General features: G+C 39.0%; 2 protein-coding genes across 3 annotated transcripts; one reads left to right on the forward strand and one right to left on the reverse strand.

Moving 5' to 3' along the window:
* Positions 1-1,545: 1,545 nt before the first annotated feature.
* ENKUR (enkurin, TRPC channel interacting protein) lies at positions 1,546-12,261 on the reverse strand. Its single transcript, XM_060782421.2, has 6 exons — positions 12,172-12,261; positions 9,547-9,640; positions 7,646-7,791; positions 6,016-6,236; positions 3,474-3,620; positions 1,546-2,065 (listed from the first exon to the last, which is right to left on the reverse strand). Exons 2-6 carry the CDS (start codon positions 9,621-9,623, stop codon positions 1,892-1,894), a joined length of 765 nt encoding a protein of 254 aa, XP_060638404.1. The 5' UTR covers positions 9,624-9,640; positions 12,172-12,261; the 3' UTR covers positions 1,546-1,891.
* A 237-nt stretch (positions 12,262-12,498) lies between these two features.
* Positions 12,499-19,742, forward strand: THNSL1 (threonine synthase like 1). Of its 2 annotated transcripts, XM_067470338.1 has the most exons (3): positions 12,499-12,555; positions 15,669-15,788; positions 17,040-19,742. In XM_067470338.1, exon 3 carries the CDS (start codon positions 17,079-17,081, stop codon positions 19,296-19,298), a length of 2,220 nt encoding a protein of 739 aa, XP_067326439.1. In that variant the 5' UTR covers positions 12,499-12,555; positions 15,669-15,788; positions 17,040-17,078; the 3' UTR covers positions 19,299-19,742. The 2 variants fall into 2 exon arrangements, with proteins under 2 accessions (XP_067326439.1, XP_060638405.2); XM_060782422.2 differs by lacking the exon at positions 12,499-12,555 and having other exon boundaries at positions 15,646-15,788.
* The last annotated feature ends 305 nt before the right edge of the window (positions 19,743-20,047 follow it).

Raw genomic sequence — 20,047 nt, forward strand, 5'->3', positions numbered from 1 at the left:
CCTGATGGTCACAAAGAGTCCTAGTAGTGTCTGTGGACCCTTCCACACAGACCAATATCCCAGAACATCAAGGCAGAAAATCCCACAATATCTGCTTTGAACTGGGTCATCTGAGGGCCCTTCCACACAGCCCTATATCCCAGAATATCAAGGCAGAAAATCCTATCTGAGTGTGGACTCAGATAACCCAATTCAAAGCAGATATTCTGGGATTTCCTGCCTTAATATTTTGGGATACAGGGCTGTGTGGAAGGACCCTGAGTCCACTCAGATAATGTGGGATTTTCTGCCTTGATATTCTGGGATATAGGGCTGTGTGGAAGGACCCAAAGACCCAATGAGTTGCACTTGTCCACCATCACTTTAAATGTCACTAAACAATAATGAAAAGAAGGAATCTTAGGGCAGAAAATCCCATATCATCTGCTTTCAACTGGGTTATCTGAGTCAACACTCAGAAAATGTGGGATTTCCTGCCCTGATATTCTAGGATATAGGGCTGTGTAGAAGGGCCTTTAGCCACACACTGCTGTTTCAAGTCACTGCCATTATAAGAACTCAAATCCTTTTCTTTCTGATCTATTAGCTTGTGTTATCCAGGAGGTCTACGAAAGTGGTATGCAGAGGTCATTTCACACTGTAATATAATCCAGAATATCAAGGCAAATAATCCACACTATCTGCTTTGAATGGGATTATCTGAGTAAACTGCCATATAATCAAAGCAGATAATCTGCATTTTATAAAGCTCTGTAGAAGGGGCCAGTGTTGCTATGCCATGTGCAGATTTCAGCATCATAACAGGAACGTTATCATGATTAGATTTTTATTGCCAAGAATGAGGAAGGATCTTTATGAATTGTTTTGACTTTTGAACCCAAATCATTCTGTTGGCACTGAGTTCTATTGACTATCTCAGTGGGTGGAGGATGTCATTTGTTATGTGCTGAGATTTTATTTTATTTTCTTGTCAGGAGCAACTTGAGAAACTGTCTAGATGGTGAAATATCTTGGGCTGGCCCTGGGTATACAACATATAGCACAAGTTTATGCATATTTAACAGAAAAGTCAGCCTTACTGGATTCAAGTAGAGTTGCACAGAACTACAGTATTACACTTTGATCATGTACAGAATTACTCAGTTCAGTAAAATGAGTAGACCTGGAATCAGAATTTAGAGCCCTAAATGTATCTGTTCTGTCTTTTCTAATCTTGAATTCATTTGTCAGTTCACATCTATAAGAAACGGAGTGGAAATAATAGTGAATGCCACAAAAAGTGGTTTTATATTAGGATTAAGAAAATGGCAGAATATGCTCAGATTCTGTTTTTACTTCTTGTGCACTGTATTCAATTGATGTTTGATACAAACATTTGAAACTAGAGGAATGGCATGTAGTGCTCCTGTGTTAGATTTGCCATGTATTTACTTCATTCAGTTTTATCTTTTTGCAGGAAGATTATAATTCCTAGCTTTTGCTGAATATGAATGAAGATATAGAATGTAAATACTAAATCACAGGCAGAAACATTAAGCTTTAAGGTAATTACCAATGTATTTTTATTAACTATTTTGCAAATCATTCCCACCCTGTTAAAATTTACACATCTATGTGAATTATGATTATTCATGATGACACATGTTCAAAAAGTAACAGAAACTTTAGACTGCTACATAGTATATAGCAATTAGAACAACCTGGGAAAAATAAACTATTTATTTGAAAAAATAAATAATACATATTTTAAAACAACCGCAGTGTAAAATTTGATAGTACCCTAAGAGATTTGGTAAAAATTAAATATTTTCTACATTTGAATATATAAGTATCTTCTCTTTCCATACTGAAAGTAAGTGTCCATATCTCACTATTTTTTCTAATGATGTCCTCATTTGTTTGCAATATAAATCACTTTGTGTTTTTCAATTGTCTGAATATCATGTTCCAACTGTTTCATTTCTGTCTCCAATCGCTCCTTGTGGAGCTTCTTTGGTAATGTGTCGATCTCCACTGAAAGGCTTTGGAACGCTTGATGCACTTCTTCCCAGTTCCTTTTGAGGCCCTGTTTCAAAAATATGAAAAGATAAATTAATTTGCAACGTTATATGAACAATCACAGGGGCTGTGGTGGTACAGCGGGTTAAATCGCTAAGCTGCAGAACTTGCTGACCAGAAGGTTGGCAGTTTGAATCTGCGGGACAAGGTGAGCTCCCATTGTTAGCCCCAGCTTCTGCCAACCTAGCAGTTCGAAAACATGAGTAGATCAATAGGTATTGCTTTGGCGGGAAGGTAACGGCACTCCATGCAGTCATGCTGGCCACATGACCTAGGAGGCATCTATGGACAACACCGGCTCTTTAGCTTAGAAATGGAGATGAGCACCACCTCCCAGAGCTGGACCCAACTAGACTTAATTTATTTATTATGTATTTACTGTATTTATATACCGCCTTTCTCACCTATGGAGGGACTCAAGGTGTTTTACAGCATATTGATGGCAAAAATTCAATGCTAACATACAGTAACAGATAGAAATCATAATAAGTAATTACTACATATAACTTTGACTTAAAATCATTAAAACCATTAAATGTAAGACATAAACAAAATGTAAACATTCAGACAAAGCATTAAAATTATCCTAGTATAAATATTAAAATCACATAATAAAAAAAATGTACACCATAGCCATTCAGATTGTCATCGCACATGTTCCTTAATTGATGTCAAGGGGAAACTGTTACCTTTACTATGGACAATCATAAAGGCTATAATCTTTCACTCAGGATATAATCTATGTACTCAGAACTAACTTTACATTCATAAAGTTCAAACTGGTTTACTTCTGAGTAGACACATACAGGACTGTTGACTACATAACTTCAAATAGACTTCCCTTACAGGAAAGCCCATTGAACTCCAATGGGAATTACTTCAGAGTAAAACAAAAGGTATTACACAATAGCATCTCCCTTATACTATTCAGAACAGCATAACTGCACTTTCCCCATACTATTTGTACAATAATAATTTTAAAAAGCAGAAGGCCAAGGGTTATTTTAAAAATGGGTCCAAAATTATAAACATTTGGGTACTTATAGTCTCTATCTACTGTGGATACAGTAGATATGGAATCTACTTTTCAAAATGAACTTCTATCACTCATCTGTTTGCAATTCGAAGAGCATGCTCAGTCATACATAGGTAAAAACTATTCTATAGCTCCATCTAGTGAAAAACTACTTCCCCCAACTGTGAGCTTTTAATAAACCCAGCAACTTTTGCCTGTATAAACTCTTGTTTGTTCTTTTATTTATTTATTTATTATTATTTATTTACTTTGCTTATATACCGCTGTATCTCAAGCCCGAAGGCGACTCACAGCGGTTCACAAACAGTAAAAACAGTACAAACAGCAGTGGTTCCATACAACCACTGAGACCTTTTCACACTGCAATCAACCCAAATACCTGCAGAAGACTTTCTCTCTCCTCATCAGAAAGTCTTTTCATAGCTCTTTGCCTGAGGGTTTCCTTGACATAGGCATCATACTCTTCTTGAGCTCTTCTTGCTTCTTCAGTTCGCTTAGTAACATACTTTGGAGTAACGCCATAATCCTACAAAAAAGTGCAATAAAAACATTCATCATCGGAAAAAAAGACCCATATATAATGCAGATGTTTACATCAAGTAGCATGAAATTACACCAAAAATATTAAACTCTTTGTATTTCTTTGAATATTTAGCAGAGAATTCCTGATCCAAATGTCCATTCTTACACAGCCAAAGCTACATCTGAGAAAAATAGCAGCAGTCCTGAGAAATCTAAGGATGTTCAAGGGCAAAAGCATTCCACTTCAGAAGAAACATAAAAACTTGCATCTCTACAGTTATACTAAAATGATTTAGACTGCAGTCCTATGAACAGTAGCCAAAGTATGGTATTTTGAACAGAGTTAAGACTTCTGAAAAATACATATTTGCCTGCACCGCACAACGTTTTAAGAATACTTTATGTAAAAATATTCTCATTGCTATCAACTACTTCTATTTTGGAAAAAGGGAAACAAGGAATTTGGAGATAGAAACTTCTAATTTGAAGTGTCTTCAACAAAAAATAAATTTTGTCCATTCAGTTCATTTCTTACTTGGGAAACTAATGCAATGAAATACAGCACAATCCTGTGCATGCTTACTTAGACGTCAGTTGTACTGGTTCCAATGATACTTAGTGGTTTAAAATAATAATAATAATAATAATAATAATAATAATAAATAAATAAATAAAACTTTATTTATACCCCACTACCATCTCCCCAAGGGACTCGGTGCGGCTTACATGAGGCCGAGCCCACAATACATCAATAATAAAAACAATAACAACAAGTACTACAAAACAATAAAAAAACTTATAACAGAAAATAAGCAATAAACATTAACAGTAACACAACGACTTTTAAAAACCTATGGCTGGGCCAAATGTAATAATTAAAATTTAAAAATAATGCTGAGCATGAACAGGTGAAATCTATTGTTACATGTTGTTTTAGTTGTGTAAGGCATTTTATATTGTGAGTCATTGAATTTTGCCATTTGCTTTGTTGTGAACTGCTTTGAGTCCCCCTAGGAACCAGCAGGTTCCCAGGTGTTTTGGCCTTCAACTTCCAGAAATCCTAACAGCTGGTAAACTGGCTGCGATTTCTGGGAGTTGTAGGCCAAAACACCTGGGGACCCACAGATTGAGAACCACTGCCCTAGGGGTTGAGAAAAGTGGCATATTAAATAAATAAATAAGTTCCATATGGAAGCATTACATCCAGACTGGATTACTGGAATTCACTCTACGTGGGGCTGTCTTTGAAGATGGCCCAGAAACTGCAACTGGTGCAAAGGTTGGCAGCCAGGTTGCTAACTGGAGCTAATTATAGGGAGCAGACAACACCCCTATTAAAACAGCTCCACTGGTTGCCGATGAGTTTCCGGACCTAATTCAAAGTGCGGGTTATCCCCTTCAAAACCTTAAATAGTTCAGGTCATTCCTACCTTGGCGACCGCATTTTCCCCTATGAACCGGCATGGACCCTAAGATCTACCGGGGAGGCCCTCTTCTCGCTCCTACTACTGTCACATGCACAAGAGAGAGGCTCTTCTCAGTGGTCCCCCCCGGCTCTGGAACTCCCTCTCCAGGGAGATTAGGCTACATCTACTCTGTCCACCTTCCACAGGGATCTCAAAATCTGGATGTTTCAGTGTGCGTTTGATAATGGTTAGGCCATTGTCTATGATTGCTCAGTCCAAACTGACAATCACAGTGGACCCAGCACTTAACTTCAGCCCCAGCACTCTTTGCACAATCCCATGCCCAACCCTCTCCAATTTCTAATATTGCCCAGTCTGGTTACTGATGTTTGTTTTGATTCATTTTAATGGTTGTTTTAAAAATATTTTTATTGTATATTACTTAGAAACACACAGTCTTCAAAATTAGCAATCAAAATACCAATATTTTCCCCAATCCCACCACCACCACAACCCCATCCCCTGCCCCCACCCAGGAACAGTTAACTCTTTGTTTACAATTATTCAATCATTTAACTCCGTATATTTATCTTTCCCCTTTATTCTGTAAATGAGACCCTTCTATTTTGCCTCCCATGTCCTTCTGATTTGGCCCGTCCTAAAGTAACTGTTCCTTTTGCTGATGTTCTGCTGTTTTTAATGGTTTAATTAGACTGGTATATGTGTATTATGTTTTTAAATGTGTTTTTAGTTCGTAAACTGTCTGCTGGGCTTGGTCTCGCTTGTAAGCCACCCCGAGTCCCTTCAGGGAGATGGTGGCAGGATATAAAAATAAAGTTGTTGTTATTGTTATCATCATCATCATCATCATCATTTCTCAGTAGACATACATACATAGGAGCTTATGATTTATTTAGATTTGTGTTAGGGCATATATATATACATTTGCACACACACACCAATTCAATTGCTTTTACAACTACTGCTGCATACCTTTTTCTTGAGAAATTTGGGAAGAAGTCCTGATGTTTCAAGGGCAAATTTGTCTCCTTGCCGTCTGTCCACACAGATTTGTCGAGGTTTCTTAGCCACTCCCATGATCACATTAGCTGCATTGCTACTTATAAAGTTCTTGGTACACTGAACTCCCATAATTGGTTGGTCTGTTGCTTTGGGCACAGTTGCTTCAATTGCTTTCAGACTAAGTTTTTTCCCTGTTGGTTTTTCAATAAAATAAAAAATTACACAAACAAAAAATTAGAAATATTCCATTATTTTGTAATGTCTCAAAAACCCACAAATCAATTGAAATGTATAAATCTCTGTTAATATCTAAGCCCTTGTGTATCTTGTACTTTACCTTTGGCCCCTTCCTTTTCCCTACTGTTGCTTGATATTCTAGCCTTAGACGACATGACCACATACATCAGAGGAAGAAAGACTTCTGGGAGCTTGAAGTGTAATAAGTGTGTCATAAGAGAGAGGTGACATCTCCTTGGCCTGCTGTAGCCTACTTCATAAATGAATCGAATAAGGCTGTTGCTATAAACCATCTAGACTAGAAAGACAGTGTTTAGCACTGGCTAAGACACTTCGATGTAGCTCAAAAAGTAAGTTCCAGTATCCCATTATTTAAAAGGGGAATCAACGCAATGTTGAAAATTCTATACTGAAACACACAAAATGTATATATTTTTAAAAAATATGGGCAGAGAGTGGGTGTGGGTATAATGTCATAATGTTGAAGAAATGGTTCAAAATTAAATACGGTATCTGCAGCCACCAATAATGGATCTGATGATCGATCCTAATGCTTCTGGGCCATTTCTGTTATTGTAGTGGGGTTTGCCACATTCCCTTTTCCAATGAAAGCAATAGTTCTTTTTAACACTACATACATTTGTAAACATATTCAATAAGAGGTTTGATTCTGAGCCATTTATTGTATTATGGGCTGGCTGTAGGAATTCAGAGAGCCAGCAAGGTGTTGGACTAGGACTCTGAGAAATCGGGATTTTAATATCAGCTTGGCCACGGAAACCCACTGGGTGACCTTGGGTAAATCATACCCTCAATCTCAGAAGCAAGCAATGGCAAACCCAAAACAACCCCATGGCAGATTTGCCTTGTGGCCACTGTAAATAACTAATAATAGCCTTACCTGTCTCAGTTTATATCACATTCTGGACCCTTATGTTCACATCTTTGGACACAAGAAATACATTACTCCTTGGAAGCAAGACTGTACAGGTCCTGTGATTGCAGGCTAAGTACTGAAACAAGGAATTCTCCATCCTTGCTTCTTCTTTTTTTAATGGACACCTAAAATCTTCCTTCCTTATCAGGCTCTGGGAATTCAGCCTGAGAAAGATTTTGACAAGGGAAATCCCTTTCTTTTCTTTCTGCTGGGGGGAGTAGAGCAGGGTTTTGACTGATTTGTTCATAGTTACTTTGTTATACTATTCATTTTTATTGTGTGTTTGACAATTATTTTCACACCATTTGTTGTTATCCTCTTGCTCTAAACATGCACTAGAAAGAGGGTATATAAATGCTGTACATTAGGTAAATAAGCAAATATGAAAGAAAAATATCTCCAAAGCTTGTTATTCTGAAAACATACTTTTTGGTAACTTTGGTTCCTTTGAATGTTTCTTAAGGAAGTCTTTGGGAGAGGGCACCTGGACTCTTGCTGGTCCAATGGTTTTCCATGCTGCTTTACTTTCTTCTATTGTACGTTTCACATGTGGTTTAAATGTTGATATATATCTTTAGTAAAGGGAAAATACATAAATAAAATGAAATAGAAGTTATAAATTACTTTTCCTCCACATAGTATTGTGCCAAACTGTCTTAATTCTAAAAATAAAAATTTAATATGAAATATTCTGGATGATCGCTATACAGTAGTTTTGAACTTGTTTGTGTCTGAAAACAATATTATGTGTTGTACATTGCATTCAATCAGAGAAGCATAAAATGTGCAAAAAGAAGGCAGTGCTATGCCAAACTTTAACACTGAATTTGATTTGTAGTGGAATTTCTCCCTCAGCTCACAATGACTGTGTAGTTTTAGCCAGGAAGTGAGAAAGATACAACATTTGTCTGAGGCAGTTAAATTAAATTTCAGTATTGATTTGCCTTTTCTTCAAAAGGATGCTTTCACTGTGTAATTGTGCTTTTAGTAGTTCACCAATCAAAGAAATCTAGGCTAAACTGATATTATTGGGAGCATTGTCTTAGAATTTTGCAGCACTATAATTCCGTGACTGTTTGTCAGCTACAGTGATGTGTCTGTAAAAGTATATGAAATGTGGAATATTAAAATGATTTTAAAAATCAAGAGATGATTCAAGCATTAGAAAGCCTAAAAGAAAGAGAAGCAAAATCTCAAAATGATACTGAAACACAGTGAAATATTAAAATGCCACTTGCATTTTAGTAAGGTGTTTGGTAGGGGCCATAATAGGAAAACAGTACCCGCATTTCGGAAAGTGACCTTTTTGGACTGCAAATCCCAGAATCCACAACCTAGGATGCCTACTACGCTAGCTGAAAGATTCTGGCAGTCCAGAAAGTATCATTTGTGCTCATGAATGTTTTACAGGCAATACAAGAAAAGAAAAAAACCCAACAACAACTGAGCAGAGCTATTGCTTTACCTCTTCTGATGCTAACTGCCCATCTGTCCAACATAATGATCAACTGAGTTGTAACAGCAAGTAACTATCTGTCCTTTGTTACTCTGTGAAGCAGATAGGAATACGGAGGAAAAGAGGCTGCTCCATTTCCATCATTAACAGCAAGAGCTTGTGGGACATCCCACTTGGAAGGCAACTTTTTCTGGACATCCCCAGGCTGTGCTCACCCCGTGACAGAACAATTTAGGAAGGGGGACATGTTAAGAGGGCCATGCCAGGCACTATTATTTTTATATATAAGGGAAATAAATGGGGCAGGTCTATAAAAAGGTAGTACTCTGCTGGCCCAGTTAAACTGTTTGTATTTATGGCGTGCATTTATAAGTGGTTTCAGAGTAAAAAAAACATGTAGGGTATCCTGATGCATTATCAGAGCTGTGCTACGTTTTGAGCTACAACAGGCCATAAGGATTCCTACAGTAAAAAGAGTAACTATTCCAAGTTCTGTGCTAAGAAAGATATTTTAATTCTATGGCATTAAGTGTATAGAGGTTGCAGCTTTCCTTTTAATTTTGTCCAGTTGGTCCGTAAAACTGATTTTTGGACAGTGAGCATCACAATATTCCATAAATTTATTCAAAGCTTCAATAGCTGAAGTGATGAATAAATCAGTTCTCTGCGTTTTTCCAAAATACAAAGACTAAGAATGCTGACATGATGAAAGTCAGACAGTATCTTGCACCAAAAGAAGTCATGTCACAGAAGGTTCTGTATTCATTTTTTCGCTCATACAAAAACTATTGTCAACCTAGGAAATATCATTTACTGGCAAGTGTAGAGCTTTGTTAAATGATTCCCATGGAAAAATATTCTTATCCCATACCTAGGTGCCTTCACGGGCTTATTCACAATCTTAGGCAGAAGATTGTAAATGCTTTCATCCACGCACAGTGCCGCCATCTTTGTGCTGACAAGCTCTGCAAATGATGTAGTATAAATTGCTCAGATTATTAAACGAAAGCCTGTCATTTTCTCTCACATGGAGACCCCATTCTGTGCTTCCCCTCTGTCATTCTCCATACATATCACACACACTGTCTGCTTTCTCTTCTTTCATTTACATTCCTTTCTTTCACGCTTTCATCCTTTTGCCATTTTCTATGCCAATTCTTCAAGCTTTATATTCTCTTTTAAAATCCCTTATCTGTAACAACCTGTTCTGTGGATCTATATGGATGACCTTACTGTTGGAAAATACTGTTCCCTTCAAACATATGCATATGACATATATATAACCACTTTTAAAGAAGTAATTGTATTGGCCTGCTATATTGAGGAATATATTTCCATACTTCTGTGTCTGGTGGGAATGCTTAAGTAACACTTACTATACAAGCTGGGCTTGGAACAGGCTGGCTTGTCTGTGGCTGGATCTACACTGCCATATAATGAAGTTTGAAATTGCATTAAATGAATAGTGTAGACTCATATAATGCAGTTTCAGGCTGCATTATATGACAGTATAGATCCAGCCTGTATTGTCTTGCCAAGGGGTAAGGTCCATATTGCCCCCATGTTAGGTAAGTAAGTATATGTATATGTATAAGTAAAGTCAGGTCCCATCTACACAGCTTATTTAGGGCAGTTCAAAGCTAGCTTTAAGCTGCACCAGCCAGACAAAAAAGCTGTTGTTTTTAACTTTGAATATGTTTAAATTGATTTTAACTGTGATTAAAAATGTTTATATTTAATTCTGTTTTAATGTTTGCACATTTGTATATTTTAAGTTGTATGCTAATGTTTTTATGATATGCTGCTTTGAGTCTCCTTTGGGAGAGATAAAGCACGATATAAATAAATATAATAATAATAACTCCCACAAAAGTGTGCAAAAGAAAGCCCTTAATGCACATAAATGCGCTGTGGTTTGTGCAATCATCATCCAAGCTTCCAACTAGTTCCAGGATTTCCTATGTCATCATCTGCACAATGAAACCACAAATACTGATTTGAACTGCATTAAATGGTCAATGTAGATGGGACCACAGCTAACTTAATACGGCCCAAAGATGAAGAAAGGCCATAACTCAGCAATAAATGTACAAATTGTACTGATCAGCAGGTCCAGGTCCAGTCTCCATTTAAAGGGATTTCTTTAGGCCAGAGACACTTGTCACACAACACTGTTTAATCATAAACTGTATAAATAATAATAATAATAATAATAATACATTTTATCTCCCCAAGGGGATTCAGGGCAGATTCTAATGACAAAAAGGCAAACATTCATTTCCTGATAAACTATAAATACAAATACAAAATCGGCCATCCAAGACCTAGGGCCCTTCCATACAATCATATAACCCAGAATATCAAGGTGGAAAATCAAAATGCTTTGAGCTGGGTTATCTGAGTCCACACTATCATACATTCCAGTTCAAAGCAGTTAATGTGGCACTTTATTTAGCTGCGTGGAAGGGGCCATTGACCAATATAGACCAAAATATACCTGTGTAGACCAAATGTAAACCCACATATATACCAAATTATAACATACAACCCAAAATTAATTAAATTATATCTAGTATAAATTCCACTTTAACTGCTATGGCTACCTCCTTTAGAATGATGGGGTTTGTAGTTTAGTGGGGACCAAGATCCTCCCTAAACTACAAACTCCATCATTCCAAAGGAGACAGCCATAGTAGTTAAAGAGAAATAACAACACTTCAACAGTATAGTTGTGAGATAATCTTTGTTTTAGGGCCTTTCCACACAGCCCTATATCCCAGAATATCAAAGCAGAAAATCCCACAATATCTGCTGTGTCCACATTCAGATAATGTGGGATTTTCTGCCTTGATATTCTGGGATAGAAACATTTTTTTAAAGTGTTCCGACATTACGATTCAAGGAAATAATATGGGAATCAAATGTTTAAAAGTTTAACCTACATATTAAGGTAATTACCCTTGAATTTTAACAGGAAGGGGGCAAAAGATAGCAGTGGAAGGGCCCTGTGACACTTAGAAGCCACTGTTGGCCCAAACTGGACAAATATGAGTCAAGAAGGCCAGTGCTTCATATACTGAATCAGATGGATTAGTGGTTAGAGGCCTGGGCCAACTTGGGCCCTCCAGGTGTTTTGGACTTCAACTCCCACAATTCCTAACAGCTTAAGCGGCTGAGGGGGAAAAGGAAGGGGCTTGAGGCTGTCAGGAATTGTGGGAATTGGAGTCCAACACACCTGGAGGGCCCAGGTTGGCCCAGGCCTGGTGTAGATATTCCCAACACAAGGCCTTAAAGCAGGTATAGGCAAACTTCGTCCCTCCAGGTGTTTTGGACTACAACTCCCACAATTCCTAACAGCCTACCGGCTGTTAGGAATTGTGGGAGTTGTAGTCCAAAACACCTGGAGGGACGAAGTTTGCCCATGCCTGCCTTAAAGTAAGAGGGGAATAGGGAGGAATGGGAAGGCAAACCAGCCTTAAATCCTTGGAGAACATACGTGATTGCTTCACAGTCGACACGCGTAACGTCTGAACCCACCCACGCGGGGTTTCTCTCTATTTTGCCTCCTCCTCTCTTTCCCTTTCCCTTCGCCTCTTCCTGGCTTCTTCCCTCGCCTCGTCCTCTTCTGCTCTCATTCGAACGGAGGCTGCTGCTTACAATAAGCACTGTTTGGTTGCCCTTGGATACAATCGCTTAGGAACGTGTATCCACAGAACGGGGGAGCGCCCTTGTGACGTCATTTCCGGAAGCTAGGCGAAACAATGAGGCGAGGAAGGGCGGAAAACAGGAAAAGGACATAGTGCGCAGGCGCGGGTCGGACACTGCCTGAGAGAGGGAGAGAGAGCGCACGCGCAAAGACTAGCGTGACGTCGTCGGGGAGGTTTGCGCATGCGTTGAATTTCTATGTGTGGACTTATATGGCTTAGTAATGGCGGAAAGAGCGAGGGATATGTTCATCCTTTCTTCTTCTGTCAACTGAGAACAATTACAGTTGTGAGCAGGGCTTGGCCTCATTTCTTTTGGAGGAAAGAGGCTGTGTGGGTTCAGAGACTGGGAGGGTGTCCATACTGTAGAATTAATGCAGTTTGACACCACTTTAACTATTTGGGTATCAGCCAGCACGTCAACGACTTAAATCTAGACATAGTTTTCTAAGATCTACAGAGACACTCGCTGGAACACCTCAGCAAGCGAGAGTCCAAAAGTGGCAGGCTCAAACCCAGCACCTCAACCAATGGCTGATACCAAATGAGAGACTCCCCCCTGGGCACAAAGAGAACTGGGCAACTTGGAAGGTGCTGAACATACTGCGCTCTGGCATCACGAGATGCAGGGCCAACCTTCAGAAATGGGGCCACAAAGTGGAATCCTCGACATTTGAGTGTGGAGAAGAGCAAACCACTGACTACCTGCTGCAATGCAGCCTGAGCCCTGCCAAATGCACAATGGAGGACCTTCTTGCGGCAACACCGGAGGCACTCCCAAGTGGCCAGATACTGGTCAAAGGACATTTAACCAACTACCAAACTCACAAGTTTTGTATTTTTCTGTTTGTTTGCTTTGTTCTGTTAGAAATGTAATATAATGGACTGGTTGCTCTGACACGACAAATAAACCATTTTAACTGCAATGGTTCAATGTTTAAGGAACCATGGGAGTTGTAGTTTAACAAGGTCTTCAGCCTTCTCTACCAAACAGTGCTAGTGCCTCACCAAATTACAGTAACCCAGGATTGCCTAGCATTGAGTGGTGTCAAACTGCATTAATTTGTACATGAGTCATGGGCAAACTTAGGCCTTACAGGTGTTTTGGACTTCAACTCCCACAATTCCTAACATCCTCACTCACTCCCCTTCCTTAAGTGGCTGAGGGGGGAAAAGGAAAGGGCTTAAGGCTGTTTGTAATTGTGGGAATTGAAGTCCAAACCACCTGGAGGACTCTAGTATGCCCATGCCTGGTGTAGATGCATCCCAGGAAGGGAGAATTTGGGTCTCTGGGTTGTTGTAGATTTTTTTGGGCTATATGGCCATGTTCTAGAGGCATTTAATCACCTCTCAACAAAAGATTGCTCCAGGCACTGCCATGCAATCAAATGCTAATCAAGGTGGTCAGTTGAAACATTCACACCTAGCTCCAGCAGACAAGAGTCCTTTGTCTCACCCTGGTCATTCCACAGATATATAAACCTTTTTCCTTGTTCCAACAGACCTCACTACCTCTGAGGATGCTTGCCATAGATGCAGGTGAAACGTCAGGAAAAATGCCTCTAGAACATGGCCATATAGCCCGAAAAAAAACCTACAACAACCCAGTGATTCCAGCCATGAAAGCCTTCGACAATACAATTTGGGTCTCCTTTTCTGTTCCTAGCTGTGGATTGTGGGAGCTGTTGTGCACAAAAGTAACTTTCCAAAGTAATGAGATAACACAGAATTACTATGAGAGGATAACCTCCATTTTTATTTTTGGACTACATTTCCCATCATGCAGCATAGCCAGCAGGGAATGGTAGATTAAAATAGTGAACAGGGCACACAGCGAAACAAACAAACTGGTGGCACCTCAAAGCTTAAGGCCTTCTCCACATATTGAACTACAACTCCCATCACTCGAACCAGCATCACAAATCAAGATTATGAGAGTTGTGGCTCAACAGCAATAGCATCCCTCCCTGTGTCTTAAAGATTGGGAAACTCAACTTTTTGGACTAAAAACCATGAACTGTGAGTTCCAAAGATCCAGAACCATAAACTATAAACTGGGTTTTAAGGTGCAGCTTGTGGCTTTTCTACACAAATCTCAGATCTATTAAGGGAAATAATAAATGATTACAGGAGCTGGGCATGTTTAGCCTGAAGAAGAGAAGGCTGAGAGGAAATATGATAGCCATGTATAAATATGTGAGAGGAAGTCACAGGGAGGAGGGAGAAAGCTTGTTTTCTGCTTCCTTGGAGACTAGGACTCGGAACATTGACTTCAAACTACAAGAAAGGAGATGCCATCTGAACATTAGGAAGAACTTCCTGACTGTGAAGCAGTTCAGCAGTGGAACTCTCTGCCCCGGAGTGTGGTGGAAGCTCCATCTTTGGAAGCTTTTAAACAGATGCTGGATGGCCATCTGTCAGGGGTGCTTTGAATGCAATATTCCTGCTTCTTGGCAGGGAGTTGGACTGTATGACCCTTGAGGTCTCTTCCAACTCTATGATTCTATGACAGTAGGCTCTCGGTTAACAAACTGAGCTAGCAAAAGAATATTAAAAATGTAAATTAAATTACAGTAAAACACGTTTAGTTAACATTGTCTTAGTTTGCTTTTAATTGCTGCAATTCAATATTAATATGAACTCTGTTTATAGAATGATACCGTATGGGGTGGAGTATTGGGCGTATTTTAATACAGTAGAGTCTCACTTATCCAACATAAACGGGCCAGCAAAATGTTGGATAAGCAAAAATGTTGAATAATAAGGAGAGTTTAAGGAAAAGCCGAATAAATGTCAAATTACGTTATGATTTTACAAATTAAGTACCAAACCATCATGTTTTACAACAAATCGACAGAAAAAGCAGTTCAATACATGGTAACGTTATGTAATAATTACTGTATTTACAAATTTAGCACCAAAACATCACAATGTATTGAAACAACTGTGGATCCAGGCAGGAGGCTGACTGTGTTGGATAAAGCAGAACGTTGGATGAGTGAAGATTGGATAAGCGAGACTCTGCTGTAGCAACTCTCAAGCAACCAGAAACCATTTTATCTGGCATCTACCAATCTCCATTTGTTGCTTAATAGTGTGCAGTGTTTGTTTTTATAGTTAATGATGATTTCCCTGAACAAACAGAGTGAAGCCACTGTCCTGACAACACGTGCGCTTTTAATCATTGCCTGGGAGCCCTCTTGACCCTGTGCTCCTTTATTCCCTTTGGAAAGCATTTGCTCATGTGGCAGTCACCTCACTCTGATCTTTTTTCTTCTATTCAATCTAGATTAATTTTGTAAGAGACAAACGTGATTCCTGTGCACAAGTGCTTCACAAATATTATTTGGATGTTTTTTCAACACCTGCCTTGAAGATATCTGGATAGAACTAAATTGCTGCTGTAACGGTAAGTTGTGGGTGCCTTTATTCTGTGCTTGATTTCCAAGGGTACAAAATGTGTTTACAGTAGACGTTAGGCAGGATTTGTTTATAACTGTTTCCCAACCTGGCGTCTTCCAGGTACATTGAATTACAGTCACCATTATCCTCAGCCAACATGGGCAAGTTGGCTGGGACTCATTGAGGTTATAGTCCGGCATGCCTGAAAAGCATATGGTTGAGGGAGACAGTTAGATAAATAAATGTGCTCAAACTTCCTTAGTCTTTGGAAGTTTTCCACCTGCCATTCTGGTGGAAGCTCAATATTTGTGTTATTAAGTTATTATTATTATTATTATTATTATTATTATTATTATTATTATTATTTAATGTTATCCTATGATTAATCAATGGCTGTATTATATCGATGTTTCTATTGAAGCAGTTAGGGAGGACTGAATTAGTGATGTTAGAAGCCACTATGCATTTTTTAAAAATTATTGAAAAATGTTACCTTTCTAGAATCAGTGCCGTTATTGAGTGTTGGCAGTTTTAAAGCCATTCAGTTTGTACTGCTATTTAAAGGTTAAACTGTGCAAAATAGAGAAAATAAACTGTAAGAATTTATATAAGGCACAGTGGTTAATTTTTGTGTAAAGGTAAAGGTTTCACCTTCACATTAAGTCTAGTTGTATCCAACTCTGGTGGTTGGCGCTCATCTCCATTTCTAAGCCAAAGAGCCAGTGTTGTCCTTAGAAGCCTCCAAGGTCATGTGGCCTGCATGACTGCATGGAACGCTGTTACCTTCCCACAGAAGCAGTACCTATTGATCTACTCACATTTGCATGTTTTCAAACTGCTAGGTTGGCAGAAGCTGGGGCTAACAGTGGAAACTCACCCCACTCCCAAGATTTGAACCACTGGCCTTTTGGTCAGCAAGTTCAGCAGGTCAGCGGTTGAACCCACTGTATCACTGGGGGGCTCAATTTTTGTGTACGTAACTATTTTTCAATAGTTTCAACAGACACAACTTTAAAGATGAAACTTTACTTTCATTTCAACATTCGCAGAAGATGACATTTAATGCAATTATAACCTCATTTGTTGGAATGGACTTGATATTATCAAAAGCTCAGAAAAATAAGAAATCCTGTGAAAAACATGTCCCCATGCAAGAGGAAAGGAGCAGTCAAAACACTTTTGTGTTTTAAATATCAAGTAGCTAAGATATAAAGTATTTTACTGCAGCTAACTGCCTTTTTTCTTCTCTTGTTTGAAGGATTTCTATTTCTTGTGAAGTCAGTGAGAGGAGAAAAACATGTTTCATATGGTTTGGAATTATCATCTGAAACTACTGACTGACACCATGGTTTCTGATGCATATTTCAAGTTGTTGTTTTCAAGGAGCTTTGTGCCTTCATGGAGGCCAAGGATGTCAGTTCATTCTCTTCTTAGAAACAAGAACATTGTCCTTATGGGACCTCCCGGTGCTGGAAAAACAACAGTAGGAAAGATAATAGGGAAGAAACTGGATGCTCGTTTCATAGATGTCGATGATGACGTTCTTGAAACAACCTGGAATATGAGCGTGGCAGAAAAATTGAAGGAAGTTGGCAGTGAGCAATTTTTAGAAGAGGAAGGAAAAGCTCTGTTAAATCTTTCGGCATCTGAAAGTGTAGTCTCCCTTTCTGGATCTAACCCAATGAATGCTGTTGGTATGGAGCATGTGAAGAAAAGTGGGATTGTAGTGTACTTGGATGTGCCCTCAACTCACATAAAGGATCGGCTGCAATTAATGAAAGTCGATCGCATTGTAGGGCAGGGTCCTGGAACCTCAATGAATGACATTCTTGAGTTTAGGAAGCAGTTTTACAGGAAGTGGCACGACATCCGTGTTCTTTGTGAAGATGGAATTACAGCAGAGGCTGTAGCTGACAAAGTACTCCATGCAGTTAAGCGGTACCAAGATTCAGAATCAGAAGGCTTCATTTCAACCAGGAGTTTACAAGGTAGTACAAAATCTAAGCAAAATAATTCTACCAAATATTTTAGCGATGCTGTGATTGAGGGCCTGGCACCTGATGGTGGACTCTTCGTTCCTGAGATGGGACTTCCAGTATTCACCCCTGGAGAATGGCAAAATTTATTAGGGGCAACCTATGCTGAAAGAGCTCAGGTAATATTGGAAAGATGCATACATCCAGCTGATATTCCTGCTTCCCAGTTGTGGAAAATGGTTGAGACTGCATATGGACAAAATTTTACGTGTCCTAAAATTGCACCCGTTAGGCATCTGACTGGCAATCAGTTTCTTCTGGAGCTGTTTCATGGACCAACAGCTTCATTTAAGGATTTGGCGTTGCAGTTGATGCCTCATTTGTTTGCATACTGCATCCCTAAAAGCTGCAATTATTTGATCCTGGTAGCTACTTCAGGTGACACAGGAAGTGCTGTCCTAGATGGTTTTAGTCGGCTTAAGGAGACCGATAAGCAACGGATTGCTGTGGTCACTTTCTTTCCTCAGGATGGAGTTAGTGAGATACAGAAATTGCAGATGATTGGCTGCCAGGAAGCAAATACAAAAGCAGTAGGCGTTGAATCTGATTTTGATTTCTGCCAATCTTCTATCAAGAAAATATTCACCAATTCATCTTACACTGGGTACCTCACAATGGAATATGGGACGACCCTAAGTGCAGCGAACTCTATAAACTGGGCACGCTTGCTTCCTCAAGTAGTTTATCATGCTTCTGCCTACCTGAACCTTGTTGAGCAAGGTACAATTTCTTTTGGGAGCCCAGTGGATGTCTGTATTCCCACAGGAAACTTTGGCAATGTATTAGCAGCTATGTATGCAAAAACAATGGGAATTCCTATACGAAAATGCATCTGTGCCTCTAATCAAAACAATGTCTTGACTGAGTTTATAAAGACAGGCTTGTACAACTTGAAGGGGAGGCGACTAATGCAGAGTCTGTCACCAGCAGTAGACATTTTGAAGTCTTCCAACCTTGAACGACATTTGCACTGGATTGCTAATGGAGATGGACATCTGGTGACACAATTGTTTAACTGCTTGGAAAATCAGCAGTACTTCCAATTGCAGCAAAATCTCCTTGAAAAGCTTCAGCAGGACTTGATGGCTGACTGGTGCTCTGAAGAAGACTGCCTGGCTGCCATTCATTCTGTGTTCAGTACTACAGGATATATTATGGACACACATACAGCCATTGCGAAAGTAGTTGCAGATCGTCTGCAAGATAAAACATGTCCGGTGATCATTAGTTCAACTGCTCATTATTCCAAATTTGCACCTGCTATTCTACAAGCGCTGAGGATTGATGAAATAAAACAGACACCATTGAGCCAGCTTCACTTGTTAAACTCTTATAAACCTTTGCCTCCAATCCATAAGGGCTTAATAGAGGCACTGAAAAAGAATGAAACACAGAACTATGAGGTCTGTACTGCAGACACGGATGCTCTTACGAAACACATTGAAGCCTTAATACAAAATCACTTCATGAGAGTTTTCTAGCAGAAAGCATACTTGGCATTTGTTCTTTTTTTAAATTTTTTTTAACCCCAACCAAATGTCTGTGGCAATAAATGTTAGTCAGTGGTGTTGGGTGTAATGAATTTTATTTCACAATGTTTATATGAACACTGAGTATGTGGTAGGAAACAAAATGAGTATTAATGAACAATAGTGTCATAAAGGCAAGGTAGTTTATGTTTGTACAAAAATGAAACTAGGATGAAAATGTCTGCTTTGGTTTTCCTTTGAATATTGGATTATGAGTCTGGGAGACCAGAGATCAAATCTCCACTTGGTCATGAGAACCAACTGGGTGATCTTGGACAAGTCACATACTCTCACCTCAAAAAAGGCCAACTCAACTTTGCTTCTGAACAAGAAAACACAATGACAGACTTGCCTTAGGGTCACTGTAAGTAAAAAAATTAAAGTACTCAGCGTCAAGTATGTTATCTGTACATTTTCTTTTATAAGTCAAACAGCAAGTTCAGATTATTGATAAATGTGAGATCCCATTCATGGATTACCCATTGTCACATCTAGTTGAACCTTAAGTACTTCAGAAGTCTTAGCAAAAGATAAGAAAAGGTACTTGTGTAACATATTTGCAAAAGGGTGAATAAAGTTTCACTTTGTCTACTAAAAGGAGTGACATCTGTGATACATCTAGATCGGTACACATTTAGTTGGCTTTCCTTTGGATGCCCAGTAGATTGGAAGAACATGAAAGCCATCTAAAAGGGAAATAT

This window comes from Anolis sagrei, chromosome 6, assembly GCF_037176765.1.
Source record: "Anolis sagrei isolate rAnoSag1 chromosome 6, rAnoSag1.mat, whole genome shotgun sequence".
Taxonomy (NCBI): domain Eukaryota; kingdom Metazoa; phylum Chordata; class Lepidosauria; order Squamata; family Dactyloidae; genus Anolis; species Anolis sagrei.

Coding starts and splice junctions, on each gene's coding strand:
- ENKUR (XM_060782421.2), bottom strand. CDS start 9,623: ATGGCGGCACTGTGCGTGGATGAAAGCATTTACAATCTTCTGCCTAAG. Junction 6,237..7,645: donor GGAACCAAAGTTACCAAAAA/GTATGTTTTCAG, acceptor AAAAACCAACAG/GGAAAAAACTTAGTCTGAAA. Junction 2,066..3,473: donor AGAGAGAAAGTCTTCTGCAG/GTATTTGGGTTG, acceptor TTTTTGAAACAG/GGCCTCAAAAGGAACTGGGA.
- THNSL1 (XM_067470338.1), top strand. CDS start 17,079: ATGTTTCATATGGTTTGGAATTATCATCTGAAACTACTGACTGACACC.